Source organism: Oncorhynchus tshawytscha, linkage group LG10 (genome assembly GCF_018296145.1).
Source record: "Oncorhynchus tshawytscha isolate Ot180627B linkage group LG10, Otsh_v2.0, whole genome shotgun sequence".
Classification (NCBI taxonomy): Eukaryota; Metazoa; Chordata; class Actinopteri; order Salmoniformes; family Salmonidae; genus Oncorhynchus; species Oncorhynchus tshawytscha.
This window is the reverse complement of record NC_056438.1, coordinates 29,242,618-29,254,887: the sequence shown is the minus strand read 5'-3', so window position 1 is coordinate 29,254,887 and position 12,270 is coordinate 29,242,618. Positions and strand designations below refer to the sequence as shown.

The 12,270-nt window shown below is 43.7% G+C and overlaps 1 protein-coding gene across 3 annotated transcripts in view; it reads right to left on the bottom strand.

The window, feature by feature from the left end:
• The window catches only part of eml3 (EMAP like 3), a 31,499-nt gene that overhangs the window by 15,593 nt on the left and 3,636 nt on the right, over positions 1-12,270 (bottom strand). For all 3 annotated transcript variants that reach the window (XM_042328465.1, XM_042328467.1, XM_042328466.1), the window contains one exon: positions 77-253. In XM_042328465.1, the coding sequence (XP_042184399.1) occupies positions 77-253 (177 nt within the window). The remainder of the gene's footprint in view (positions 1-76; positions 254-12,270) is intronic.

Sequence of the window (12,270 nt, the reverse complement as noted above, 5' to 3'; positions counted from 1 at the left end):
GGGTACTTGTAGACTGTTTGACAGTCGGTAGTCAAACCGAGCGATCTGATCTAAGGTGTGATGGTTGGCCACCCACCTGCGATGAGCTGCTGTTTGAGCAGGGGGATCAGCTGGTCGTGGAGGCGGAGCCTGCGCAGCGCGTCGGCCAATGATGACTTGAGCAGAGTGATCTCGTTCTCCTGCAACTGAAGGCGCCCTTCCATCACAGACACCCGGTCTGGGTACTCAGCGCTGCTGCCTGCCGACACATCATCTGTGCAGGTGGACCAAGACAACCAATCAGGAGATGGTATGGAACTAGATAGTCTGGAACTAGATGAACCATTGGTAAATGCTAAGTACGGACTAGGACAACCAATGAGGAGCCTATATCCAACTCCATGATGTCATGCCATTGTAACTCCCACAGAAGTGGTATAAACCAAGCAGTAGCAATGCGTACGCGGAATACCGTGAAAGAACTGTAGAGAAGGGAGAACTTCAAAAAGATGGGCACACTTAGACATGACCGCAGTGAGTGTTGTAAATACTGCTAACAGCCCACACATCTTCCTCAAAAGAGACAGGACACACATTGTCCATGAAGGTGGGCCTGTGAAGCCAACATTAACGTGCCCATCCAGCACTGTTTTCTAACTTAAGAAGGAGAAGATGAAAGTGTCGATGAGTTTGGAGAGAAATGGTTTATTCACTTCAATATCACGAGGCTTTGATGCTGCTTACTGACTGAATCAAGTCCCATTTTTTTATCAAAAATAAAAGGCAGGAGACCATTGCCGTTATTAGGAGAAAAGGAGCTAAGCGCATGTGTTTCTGGTTCTCTCAACCGTTTGCAATTTCCAGGGGCAGCCTCGCAAAAAGGAGTGGAATGTTCTCATTGTTTATCATCAGGTTGTGTTTAGGGAACAAGGTTTAGCTCAAATGGTTGTTAAGTGTCCGCAGACTTACTTTCTCTAAAGTAAGAGCGTCTCGGGCCTTTTCCATTATAAATTCTGTCTATGTCCACGTTCCCTGCGAATTTCCTGAGACATGGCAGTCGGAAGACTTGTTTATCATCAGGTTGTGTTGAATGAATGGATTTTAATCTGTTGGCTATTAATCAATCACCACAGATGTACACTTTCTCTGTGTGTACAACATGTTGGGATTAGATCTATTCTATCATCCTGTATGTTTACATTTCCAACTGATTTCCTCAGAGGTGAAAGGGAGACAGAAGGCATTCCAGGGTGTCGCAATCCACATGTCATGTGACTAATGATCAGACCCTGAGCCAACTGCAGCTTTTTTTCTTCTTCTTTGCAGCCTACACAACTTCCTGCTTTGGTTGGCAACATTTGTTCTATTGTGTGTCAGTTTGTGTGTGTGTGTGTGTGTGTGTGTGTGTGTTTGTTTTTACTATCCTTGCGAGGACCAGAAGTCCTCACAAGAATAGTAAAACAAGGACAATTTGTGGGGACATTTTGCCAGTCCCCACAATTTCACTGGTTCCCAAAAGAAAACAAATGCTATTTTAGGTTTAGGGATTAGGTTTAGGGTTATAATTAGGGTTAGGGAGTTAGGGAAAATAGGATTTTGAATGGGCATCAATTGTAAAACGCTTGCGTGTGTGTGTTGTTGTGCGTGTGTCTAAAGTTCCCGGTTGGAAAATCCCCTGCTTCTTCTATCACTTTATGAAATACTTCCTCCTCCCTAAATTGGACACATGTTGCTATGGTAACCATACCGACCAATGACCACGCAGTCCAATAAAACTGTCATGTCTCCCAGGGTCGGGGGAAAGATTAAGTCGTCTGATTGATTAAGAACCTGATCATGGATAAATAGACTGATTCTCCGGGTCTACTTTTGTAAAACGTTCTATGACAATAACGTTTGAATTGATTTAACAAGTACAGAGTCATCTATAGGTCACCTGACATGTCAATGTGCATGGTGGTTTGAATTACATAGCCTGCGTATTCTGTATCATGCATATGGATCTGTAAGAACCTTGATGATGCACTTAAAAAAAACAGTGTTTCTGTGGGATGAAATGAAAACCGACCACGGGGGTGTATCACCATGAATCATGTTTCAAACATGCCTTAACAGCTCTGCGATCTACTGGGTTGAAGAGGCTTATATACCATGAGAATCTGGCACAGCGGGTTCATGTGATGCAATGACTGATACCAGGCCAAACTGGCATCCAGTGGGTGTGGCTTCCGTTCTCCAAAGTCCGTTCCAAGAGGACGCACACGACTGACGGTTAACGTCAACTAGGAATACTGCCACATTCTTCTTCTCTTTCTCCACCTCCTATTCCTCCTCCCTCAGGCCTTCCCATGCATCATATCCAAGTTGGGGAGCTTATCGTTTCCTTTATTGTGTGAAAGTGACTCACAGATTGTTACTTTCCCTTCCTTCTTAAAACCCTTTACCTACTGTCATTGCAGGTGATATAGCCTATGCTACTACTCAATCCTCATGCTGACACAAGCACTGTATAGCAGTCAAGCGATCCTCTAAACGTCATTGTTGTTGATAATAATCATTTATAATGCAAGTGGGCTTATTCCCTTTTGAGGGTTGAGGAGAGGAGTGGTTCTGACTGAGTGCCTCTCACCCACTTACTACTGAGCACTCGGCGAGGCGTTTCTTAAGAACGTCTAAAGCCACTTGACTGTTTCGCCTTGCTTAGCTCGTAAGGCAAAAACAACACTTTAAACGGTTGGGTAAGAATGCAGTGGCCAAGCAAACACGCAAGTCCTCCCAAGAGGAGAACCAGTTTGGCTTATCGGCTTGAAAGTACGAATATATCCCTCGCCTTAAGGCCTGACAAGACTGTTTTCTCTTTTCAGAGACAGACGGATTCCAGTGATGCCTTCATTCGATACACCCACACACTCAATCTCTGGACCAGAACCATGGCTCCACTCCACACACACAATGGGGTCTTTGAGGCTTGCTGGGAGGGAGTCTCTGTCTGCTGTCTGTGTTCAGACGGACTTGGCCAACCGTGTGCAGAGCCAGGCCTCTCACTGGACACACACACACACACACACCACAGAGACAGAACAACAACAGCAATGGAAGAATACAGTGACATTTCACCCAGTATAATATTAAGGAAATGAGAGAGTGACGCTAAAGAGATATCTTCCAGTTATATTAATATTACAGTAGTAGAAGCTTTTTGGATTCATTTAGGTCTATACTTTAGAACCATAGCTATATACTGTATATCTAAGGCTCTGGTTAAAAACAGCGTGTTAGACACTATGCCATGGTTTTGATACATTACCTACAGTACACATATATTCTCGCCAGTTGAAATTCCACACACTTGCAATGTAAAATCAGAGGCAAACTTTTTTTTCTTTCTTCTCTCAACTCCATGAACTTGGTCATGATGACATACACAGGCAAACATGACTTCACACACACTTGTTTGAAGAGGTCTTAGAATTTAGCGGGGAGATCAAGACTACTGTACTCTAATTAAGGATAGGAAACACCTGACTCAAAAGTGGGTGAGGTAGGGCACAATGTCCACTAAGGAATGTTGATATTCACCAGCATTGTGAAGAGTAGATGCTCCGCAGCCTACAGATAATAGGGTCCTAAAGCAACGAGGAAGTCTAATCTCAGAGTCTTGATTAAAAAAATGTGGTTGTGAGGCTCTATGGCCGAGTTTAGACAGGCAGCCTAATTCAGATTTTTTTAAACAATTGATCTTTTGCCCAATCAGATCAGTTCTGAAAAAGATCAGCTCTTTTCACATTAGATGTGATTGGTCAAAAGACCAATTAGTGGAATAAAATATCAGAATTGGGCTTACGTGTCTAAACACGGTTTACGGGACTCCGTTGTATCGTAACACAATAATTAGGATCTGCTCCGCTGGCTTTAAACCAGAATCAAAAGCCAGCCTTCCAACTCTCTCTTTTGGCAAATATCAGCTGACTTGATCAACTGTGCGTGAAGCATTAAGCAAAACAAACCCCCAAAAAACTTGTGGCCAAAAATGTAACCAAGTAATTAAAAGCGTACGGGAGAGACAATGCAATGGACTGTGTACAGGAGCAATGAAACATGATCTATTCACTTGTCGATACACTCATCCATGCAGTATTGTTTGACCACTCGCTTTCTCCCAGGCTCGTTCTCGCTCACACGCGCTGTTATAGTCGCAGGGCGGGAGGGTTTAGGGTCATTCGATTTTGTGTGGATGAAGGGCGAGTGGGTGGCGGATTGAATAAAAAGACAATAATAGCCTACCTTAAGACATCCATAAATGTCTCATTCGTGTGCAATTTATATCTGTAGGCTTTTTATTTCATTATTTTAGGCTATCTGGTATTAGTGCGTAAACCTAAGCTTTTGGGGCTTAACTGTCAGGCGCCAAATAGCCTACGCGTCAATCATTTTGGGAACGAGCAGAAAAACAATGTCAGGTCGAACCACGGAGGCACAAAGGTCAATTTCAGAGTTGAATTAAATAAGAGAAAAGCTGCGAAAGGAGAGTTGAAAATAAAGAGAAAGACCGGAAAATTAATGTTTGGGAACGATTTGGCTAAGTGGTAAAAGATGATGATAGCAGTGCAGGCTTTGTTAAGTGTGAAGATTGTGAGGCGCCATACAAATTTGACAGTCACAAGACGGGGACTTCAAATAGGCCTATGGCACGTCAAGGGAACTGTAGCCTACCGGGTTAAATGGAAACTGAGCCTATATATTAACTCCTGCAAAATTAAGAATTTCTTGCAGTAAAATGATACACAAAATGTAGGCTAAACTTGGACTCAGGAACAGGAGTGGAGATATATGATTTATTTCGGCATCTTGAGAGAATGCGAATGTGCAGTTAAATACCGTCTGTATCAGTAGAGACTGGAGGGTAGGACAGGCTCATAATCATGGCTGGAACAAAGCAAATGGAATGGCATCAAAGCATGTGTTTGAAACCATTCCACTGATTCTGCTCCAGCCATAACCACAAGCCTGTCCTCCCCAAGTAAAGTGGCACCAACCCTCTGTTCATATAGAGGTGCCATCTCTATTAGTATCATGAAAGCTGATAGTATTTCAACCACATAAAATACACATCCAAGCCAAACTGAAATGTTATCAGAAACTGGGTCGTTTTCAAATGTTTCTATTTACAACCGGTCAAATTGATGTCATATGGACATTTTGCACAGAAAATCTTTACAGTTTAAAAAAAATATATATATATTTTTTTTTTGAGTTAACCTATTGCATTTTCACCCCGGTCCCCAAATCTCTTCACTCTGCAGAGACGACAGAAAACCTCACCGATGTCAACTAAATTGAAGCATTCATTCCATCAATTTATGACATTACTTTGGTGAGCAAGAGTTTATTTAGTCTTCTAGGGTAACATATAATGACAGAAGAGAAGTTACATGTATCTAAATTATACACAAGCTGACAACAACAAAAAATTGCCTCCCAAAATGGCTGAAATTATAAGCAGAAACATCTAAATCAGGCAAAAGAAATCCGGCACCCCCTGTCAAAAACCCGTTCCGCTGTCTCTGACTGTGGCCCGCAGCGCATTTTCTATATTAGTGGGTTAGGGTCAGGTGCGGGGTCACAGATTTTCACTTTAGCCTATCACAAACGGTGCATTCAGAAAGTATACACAAGCCTTCTCTTTCCCACATTTTGTTACGTTACAGCCTTATTCTAAAATGGACTGAATAAAACCAATTCTTAAACCATCTACACACAATACCCCTCTAAAAACGCAAAAACACATTTTTAGACATTTTTTCAAATGTATAAAAGAAAAGAAACAGATATACCTTATTTACACATATTCAGACCCTTTACTATGAGACATGTATTCAGACCCTTTACTATGAGACTCGACATTGAGCTCAAGGTGCATCCTGTTTCCATTGATCATCCTTGAGATGTTTTCTACAACTTGATGGCCTCCATCATTCTTAAATGAAAGAAGTTTGGAACCACACACTAGAGCTTCCTAGAGCTGGCCGCCCACGGCCAAACTGAGCAATTGGGGGTAGAAGGGCCTTGGTCAGGGAGGTGACCAAGAACCTGATGGTCACTCTGACAGAGTTCCTTTGTGGAGATGGGAGAACCTTCCAGAAGGACAAACCATCTCTGCAGCACTCCACCAATCACATCTTTAAGGTAGAGTGACGAGACGGAAGCCACTCCTCAGTAAAAAAGCACATGACAACCCACTTGGAGTTTGCCAAAAGGCACTTAAAGAACTCTCAAGTGTCACGTCTGGACGAAACCTGGCACCATCCCTACGGTGAAGCATCATGCTGTGGGGATGTTTTTCAGGGACTGGAAGACTAGTCAGGGTTGAGGGAAAGATGAACGGAGCAAAGTACAGAGAGATCCTTGATGAAAACCTGCTCCAGAGCGCTCAGACTGGGGCGACAGTTCACCTTCCAAAAGGACAACAACCCAAAGCACACAGCCCAGACAACGCAGGAGTGGCTTTGTTGAGTGGCCCAGCCAGAGCCCGGACTTGAACCTGATCGAACATCTCTGGAGAGACCTGAAAATACCTGTGCAGCGAATCTCCCCATCCAACCTGACAGAGCTTGAGAGGATCTGCTGAGTAGAATGGGAAAAACTCCCCAAATACAGGTGTGCAAAGCTTGTAGGGTCATACCCAAGACGACTCAAGGCTGTAATTGCTGCCGAAGGTGCTTCAACATAGTACTGAGTAAAGGGTCTGAATATTAATGTAAATGTGATATTTCAGTTTATTTTTTAAAACGTTTGCAAAAAATGTCTAAAAACCTGTTTTTACTTGTCATTATGGGGTATTGTGTGTAGCTTGATGGGGGGGGACTATTTAATCAATTTTAGAATAAGGCTGTAAACGGAACAAAATGTGGCGAAAGTCAAGGGGTCTGAACTCCTTCCGAATCCACGGCATAGTCGGGCGGTTGCGGATGGGTTATCAGCTATTGCGGGGCGGATGAAGAAAAAAACAAGAAAAAAAAAAACTGCTGACCCACGCACCATTAACACACACAGAGCATGACTACCACATCCTAACTTCAGGCCAAAACACATGTACAGAAACAATCTCATGAGGCAACAAACACTCCCACAACCCCAGTGTTTCTGCAGGAAAGGGGCTTAACTTCATACACAAATGAATGACGTAAACTTTGCACAGGACAAACATTGTATGACAGTGTGTGTATAAGGTAGTGTGTGTCTTGATTAACCTCAGATTGTGTGGGCCTGCACCTCTGAATCAAAGGGCTTTGAACATTATCGTTAATCTATTTCAATGAACACAGATATTAAAGGTAATGATAGTGCACTATCTGTTGTGAAAGGAGCCATACTAGTATTTCATGCCAATAATCACAGGTCTGATCTAAGCAAACATGGCTTCTGAGTCATAGGGGGGGTGTGAAAGATGTAGCCAAGAACGTGGGCAGAATCTTTGAGCAATTGCATGAATGCCAATATACTGTATGTAAGGTTAGCCTTGCAATATTAGCCCTCTCCTGGTAGCCCTACAGCTGCTGTTGCTAATGCTAACCATTAAAACTGCCACCACTAATGAAACCGATAATAAAGAGCTCCATTTCAATACATGTACCTATAAAAGCTAGTGTTCGGAGTACATTTTTCATGGAAAACAGTCTCTGCCATAACACTCCTACAGCAACCAGTGGGTGTGCCGGTGTGGTACCTATAACGTCTTCACCATAACAATTGGGTGAGAGACCTTAGCCATTTTTTAAAGGATACAGTTGGGCCTGGTTGGGCACTTGCAGGTACAGTTGGCATGTACAAAAGGTACAGTTGGGCACTTGCAGTCCCAGATTGCATTGCTCTAGGTAGGTCTGCACTCGCAAAGGAGAGTTACTGTAAGATATACTACATAACCAAAAGTATGTGGAGACCTGCACGTCGAACATTTCATTCCAAAATCATGGGCATTAACATGGAGTTGGTCCCCCTTTAGTGCTATAACAACCTCCACTCTTCTGTGAAGGCATTAGTGACATTGGGTACTGATATTGGGCGATTAGGCCTGGCTTGCAGTTGGAGTTACAATTCATTCCAAATGTGTTCGATGGGGTTGAGGTCAGGGCTCAGTGCAGCCCAAACCATGAAAATAGCCCCAGACCATTATTCCTCCTCCACCAAACTTTACAGTTGGCACTATGCATTGGGACAAGTAGCATTCTCCTGGCATCTGCCAAACCCAGATTCGTCTCTCAGACTGCCAGATGGTGAAGCATGATTCATCACTCCAGAGAACGAGTTTCCATTGCTCCAGAGTCCAATGGCAGCGAGCTTTACACCACTCCAGCCGACGCTTGGCATTGCGCACGGTGATCTTAGGCTTGTGTGCAGCTGCTCGGCCATGGAAACCCATTTTATGAAGCTCCAACAGTTATTGCGCTGACGTTGGTTCCAGAGGCAGTTTGGAACTCGGTAGTAGTGGTGGAACTGAGGACAGACACTCAGGGTTCCCGTTTTGTGAGCTTGTGTGGCCTACCGCTTCGTGGCTAAGCCATTGTTGCGCCTAGACATTTCCACTTCACAATAATAGCACTTACAGTTCTAGCAAGGCAGAAATGTGATAAACTGACTTGTTGGAACGGCCACGTAGAAAGTCACTGAGCTCTTCAGTAAGGCCATTCTACTGCCAATGTTATTTCCTATGGAGATTGCATGGCTCTGTGCTCAATTTTATACACCTGTCAGCAATAGGTGTGGCTGGAATAGCCGAATCCACTAATTTGAAGGGGTGTCCACATACTTTTGTATATATATAGTGTACCTTGTAACTATGCATTTATTCATGATGAGGCTTTGACTTTCAGGGGGATGTTCAAGAACGTAGCCAATAGCACTCCTGAACACATCGGGAAGTAATTAGAGGTTTGTGTTCTTGGTCCGTTTTTAGGGGAGGTATGGTATTTATAGTTGTGAAAAGCAACAGATGGGAATAGGATGTCCAGGAGGTGAAAGGGAAGAGGGGGACATGTTTCCTTTCTTCCAGTGCAATAATGCTGTACTTTGTTAAAGAGAACCAGCGAGGGTTGTTTGCTTACACACACACACGGTCACATGCACAAGTGTACAGGCAGCCCAACACCAATCTTTCAGCTCTTTTGCCAATAATTGGGCTTCCCGTGTGAACGTAGCCTAACAAGCATGCACACCACACACAGCTATTACACATTTCCCTGCTTCTTGTTTTTTTTGGTCGTTACAACTGGCCTGAGGGTGAGTCACAGTCGTTTAGAAGAAGCTGAAGAGGAGAGATTCACAATGGCTGACTGGACGGGGCTGGAAGCAATCGAGAGTTGGCCACAGCTAAAGAGCTGAATTGGAGTGTGGTCTCTGGTCTGATTGGAGTGAGTGAGTGAGTGAGTGACACCCTCTCCCTCCCCCGCGCTCCCTCGATGACAGTGAGAAGCTCATACTTCAAATTGTTACTCAAGCACTCAGTTAAAGCCAATGTTTGTCCAGGGTTGAATGACATATCACAAAGGCAGATCAGAAGCATCACAAAGACGATATGCTGACAAACGGCAATACTGGTAGGAAATTAAAACAACATTCCCTGCTGGCTTTATACAGACTTGATGGCAGTGACTGAAAGACCGTGATTGAGTGAGAAACTAACAACGCCTCAACACCTCAAACTACAAAATTGTCATTCAAGGGCTCAGTTTAAGCCAATGTTTTTCCAGAGATTGACGCCTTATCACAAAGACGGATCAGAACCGTCACTGATTATTGGCTGATAAAAACAGTCCTGGCAGGAAAAGAAAACGACACAATTGCGACCGAATCTTGGGTGAGGCCAGGTTTGGATAGGTTTCTAGCTAGTTTATAACCTTGCAGGATGTTGCTCTAGTAGTCAATTTCACTATCACTTACTGTATATGCTAAGTGGCCTGGGTCATCTAAGGTCTTATTGATGAGGAGCCAAGCGGGTTTGGACAGAGAAAACGGACTCTTTGTTCAGACTGCATTTGCCCAAGCCGCTACCTTTCTCATCCAATTTGGAGAAAGTTTCAATCAATTTGCTCAGCTCCCTCTCAAAAAGGCACTCTTGCCCAGGCTGACTTTTTGAAGAACGGTAGTTTCATTCAAGGAAAAAGTACTTTTTAAATCAAGGTAGTGGTTTAATGGTTATGGGGACGCTATCGTCTCGATCTTTGTTTTTTAGATGTTCACTCTTCTCCAATTCCACTTTATTCTTATGTTGCTGTATCAAAGTCAATTTCCTATATATCTAGAAGGTCACCTTCATATTTTGGGCCTATTTGAGTGATTTATCATAATCTCCACCCGGCACGGCCAGAAGAGGACCTCCCCCCGGAGCCTGGTTCCTCTCTAGGTCCTTTCTAGGGAGTTTTTCCTAGCCACTTTTCTTCAACATCTGCATGGTTTGCTCGTTGGTGTTTTAGACCGGGCGTCTTTATAAGCACATTGTGACAACTGCTGATGGTAGAAAGAGATCTGTCAAATAAATGGGATTGATTGATCATTGTTATTTCAAAGAGTCTAAATTGAGAAGTGGCTATTCTTCCAACCCAGACTCTCGGGAAGAGTCTGCAGTGACAGCTGGTTGAGTCTCTCTCTCACATACACACAGCGTCTTCCCACAGTTCGCCCACCCTGTCAGCTCCTTCCTGTGAACACCACCACCCTGGCAGCGTCACCACCGACAGAGAGCGTCCGTCCCCGTCACTCGTCCCCGGGAGCCGTGTGATCCCGAGCACGTCGCCACCACAACACATCCCTGTGCCGTACTGTACTCCCCTGCACGGGCGGTGGGCGATGCTGTCTTCAGTCTAACTCGTCACTCTGAACCCCAAAAAAGACAGACATATCACAGTCGAACACTCACGGTCTCACCCTCACTGCCTGCTGGTATACCTCCCTGTCCAAAGTTCAAAAGAACTATTTTTTTGTTATCGTGTGAGAGAATTCAGAGTAGAATTGTCTGATTGAATGGAGGTAACTGTGGACTTTCATCTTCATCAATCCATAACACACCCTCACCAAAGCCTACCATATAATACTATGCACTCGATGCCAGCTGAAGATTAAACATTGGCCGCAAATATTGAGGCTAAACACGAGATGAAGAGGATCTAAGCAATCTAAAAATAAACATTTTTAAAAAGCACAAGGAAATGTATCTTGAGCTGTTTGGGGTCAACACTGTCACTGAGCTGATTGTGATGCCAAGTCTAAATCAGAGGGAAATTATGCAAGACCAGACTTGCTTTGCTTGCAGATAACAAAGCTATGAAGTATTCTGTTGAACTGCTTGTACAGGCAGCATAAATCTTACAGAAATAGAGGTATGATCTCTCACACACAGCTTCTGGATATAGTCAACTGTTAAAAGCCCCTACCTTTTTCTCTCTCAATTTAAACATATCTGAAGTTATTATTATTTTTATTTTTTTTAAATATGTTTACGGTAGATTTCGGCTTTATATGGGTGATTAATGTAACAGCTCTGGGTACTCGAGGGACTGGGACACAGATCTTGTCAGAACAATGAACCAATTTGCAATTTGTAAGAAACACAATTATAAACTGCAATGAAAATGCAGTATTGAATGAAGTTATCGGACATTGACAAGTTCTTAGACCCTCGTCAGCATTGATTTGTGATTGGTGACTGAGCAGCATGGTAGTGTCAGCTTGCCGTGGAGAGAGACACAGAGACGAAGGTGATTTGATGAACAGCTCAGCCTAACACCCACAGAGGCAGACAATGACCCCTGAATGTAAACTTGCGGACTCACACCGACACCCCAATCCTTCTTACTGAATAACACATCTGAGGGCAGTTTTGTTTCTTAAGCCCTCAAATGGTTGAGTGTAGGATTGCTGTCGGGTGAGCTGATCCTAGATCTGTGCTGTGTGTTCCCCTGTGTGCCTAACCGCCCACTATTTTACAAGACTGTAAACGAAACATCAGCACATGAGTTGGGACAGCAACAGATGTGGCACAATGGCTCCCATTGTACTTCCGTCATTATAGAAGCAGTAAAAGCTACATTGTCAAAGGCGCAAAAAAAAGGAGGCATAAACAATTAGCATAACAGCCACAGACTGACTTGTTGTCCCATTTAAAACCACCGTGAAGACATTTTCATTTTTAGCCCTTTTTCTCCCCAATTTCGTGGTAACCAATTGTTTAGTAGCTACTATCTTGTCTCATCGCTACAACTCCCGTACGGGCTCGGGAGAGACGAAGGTCGAGAGCCA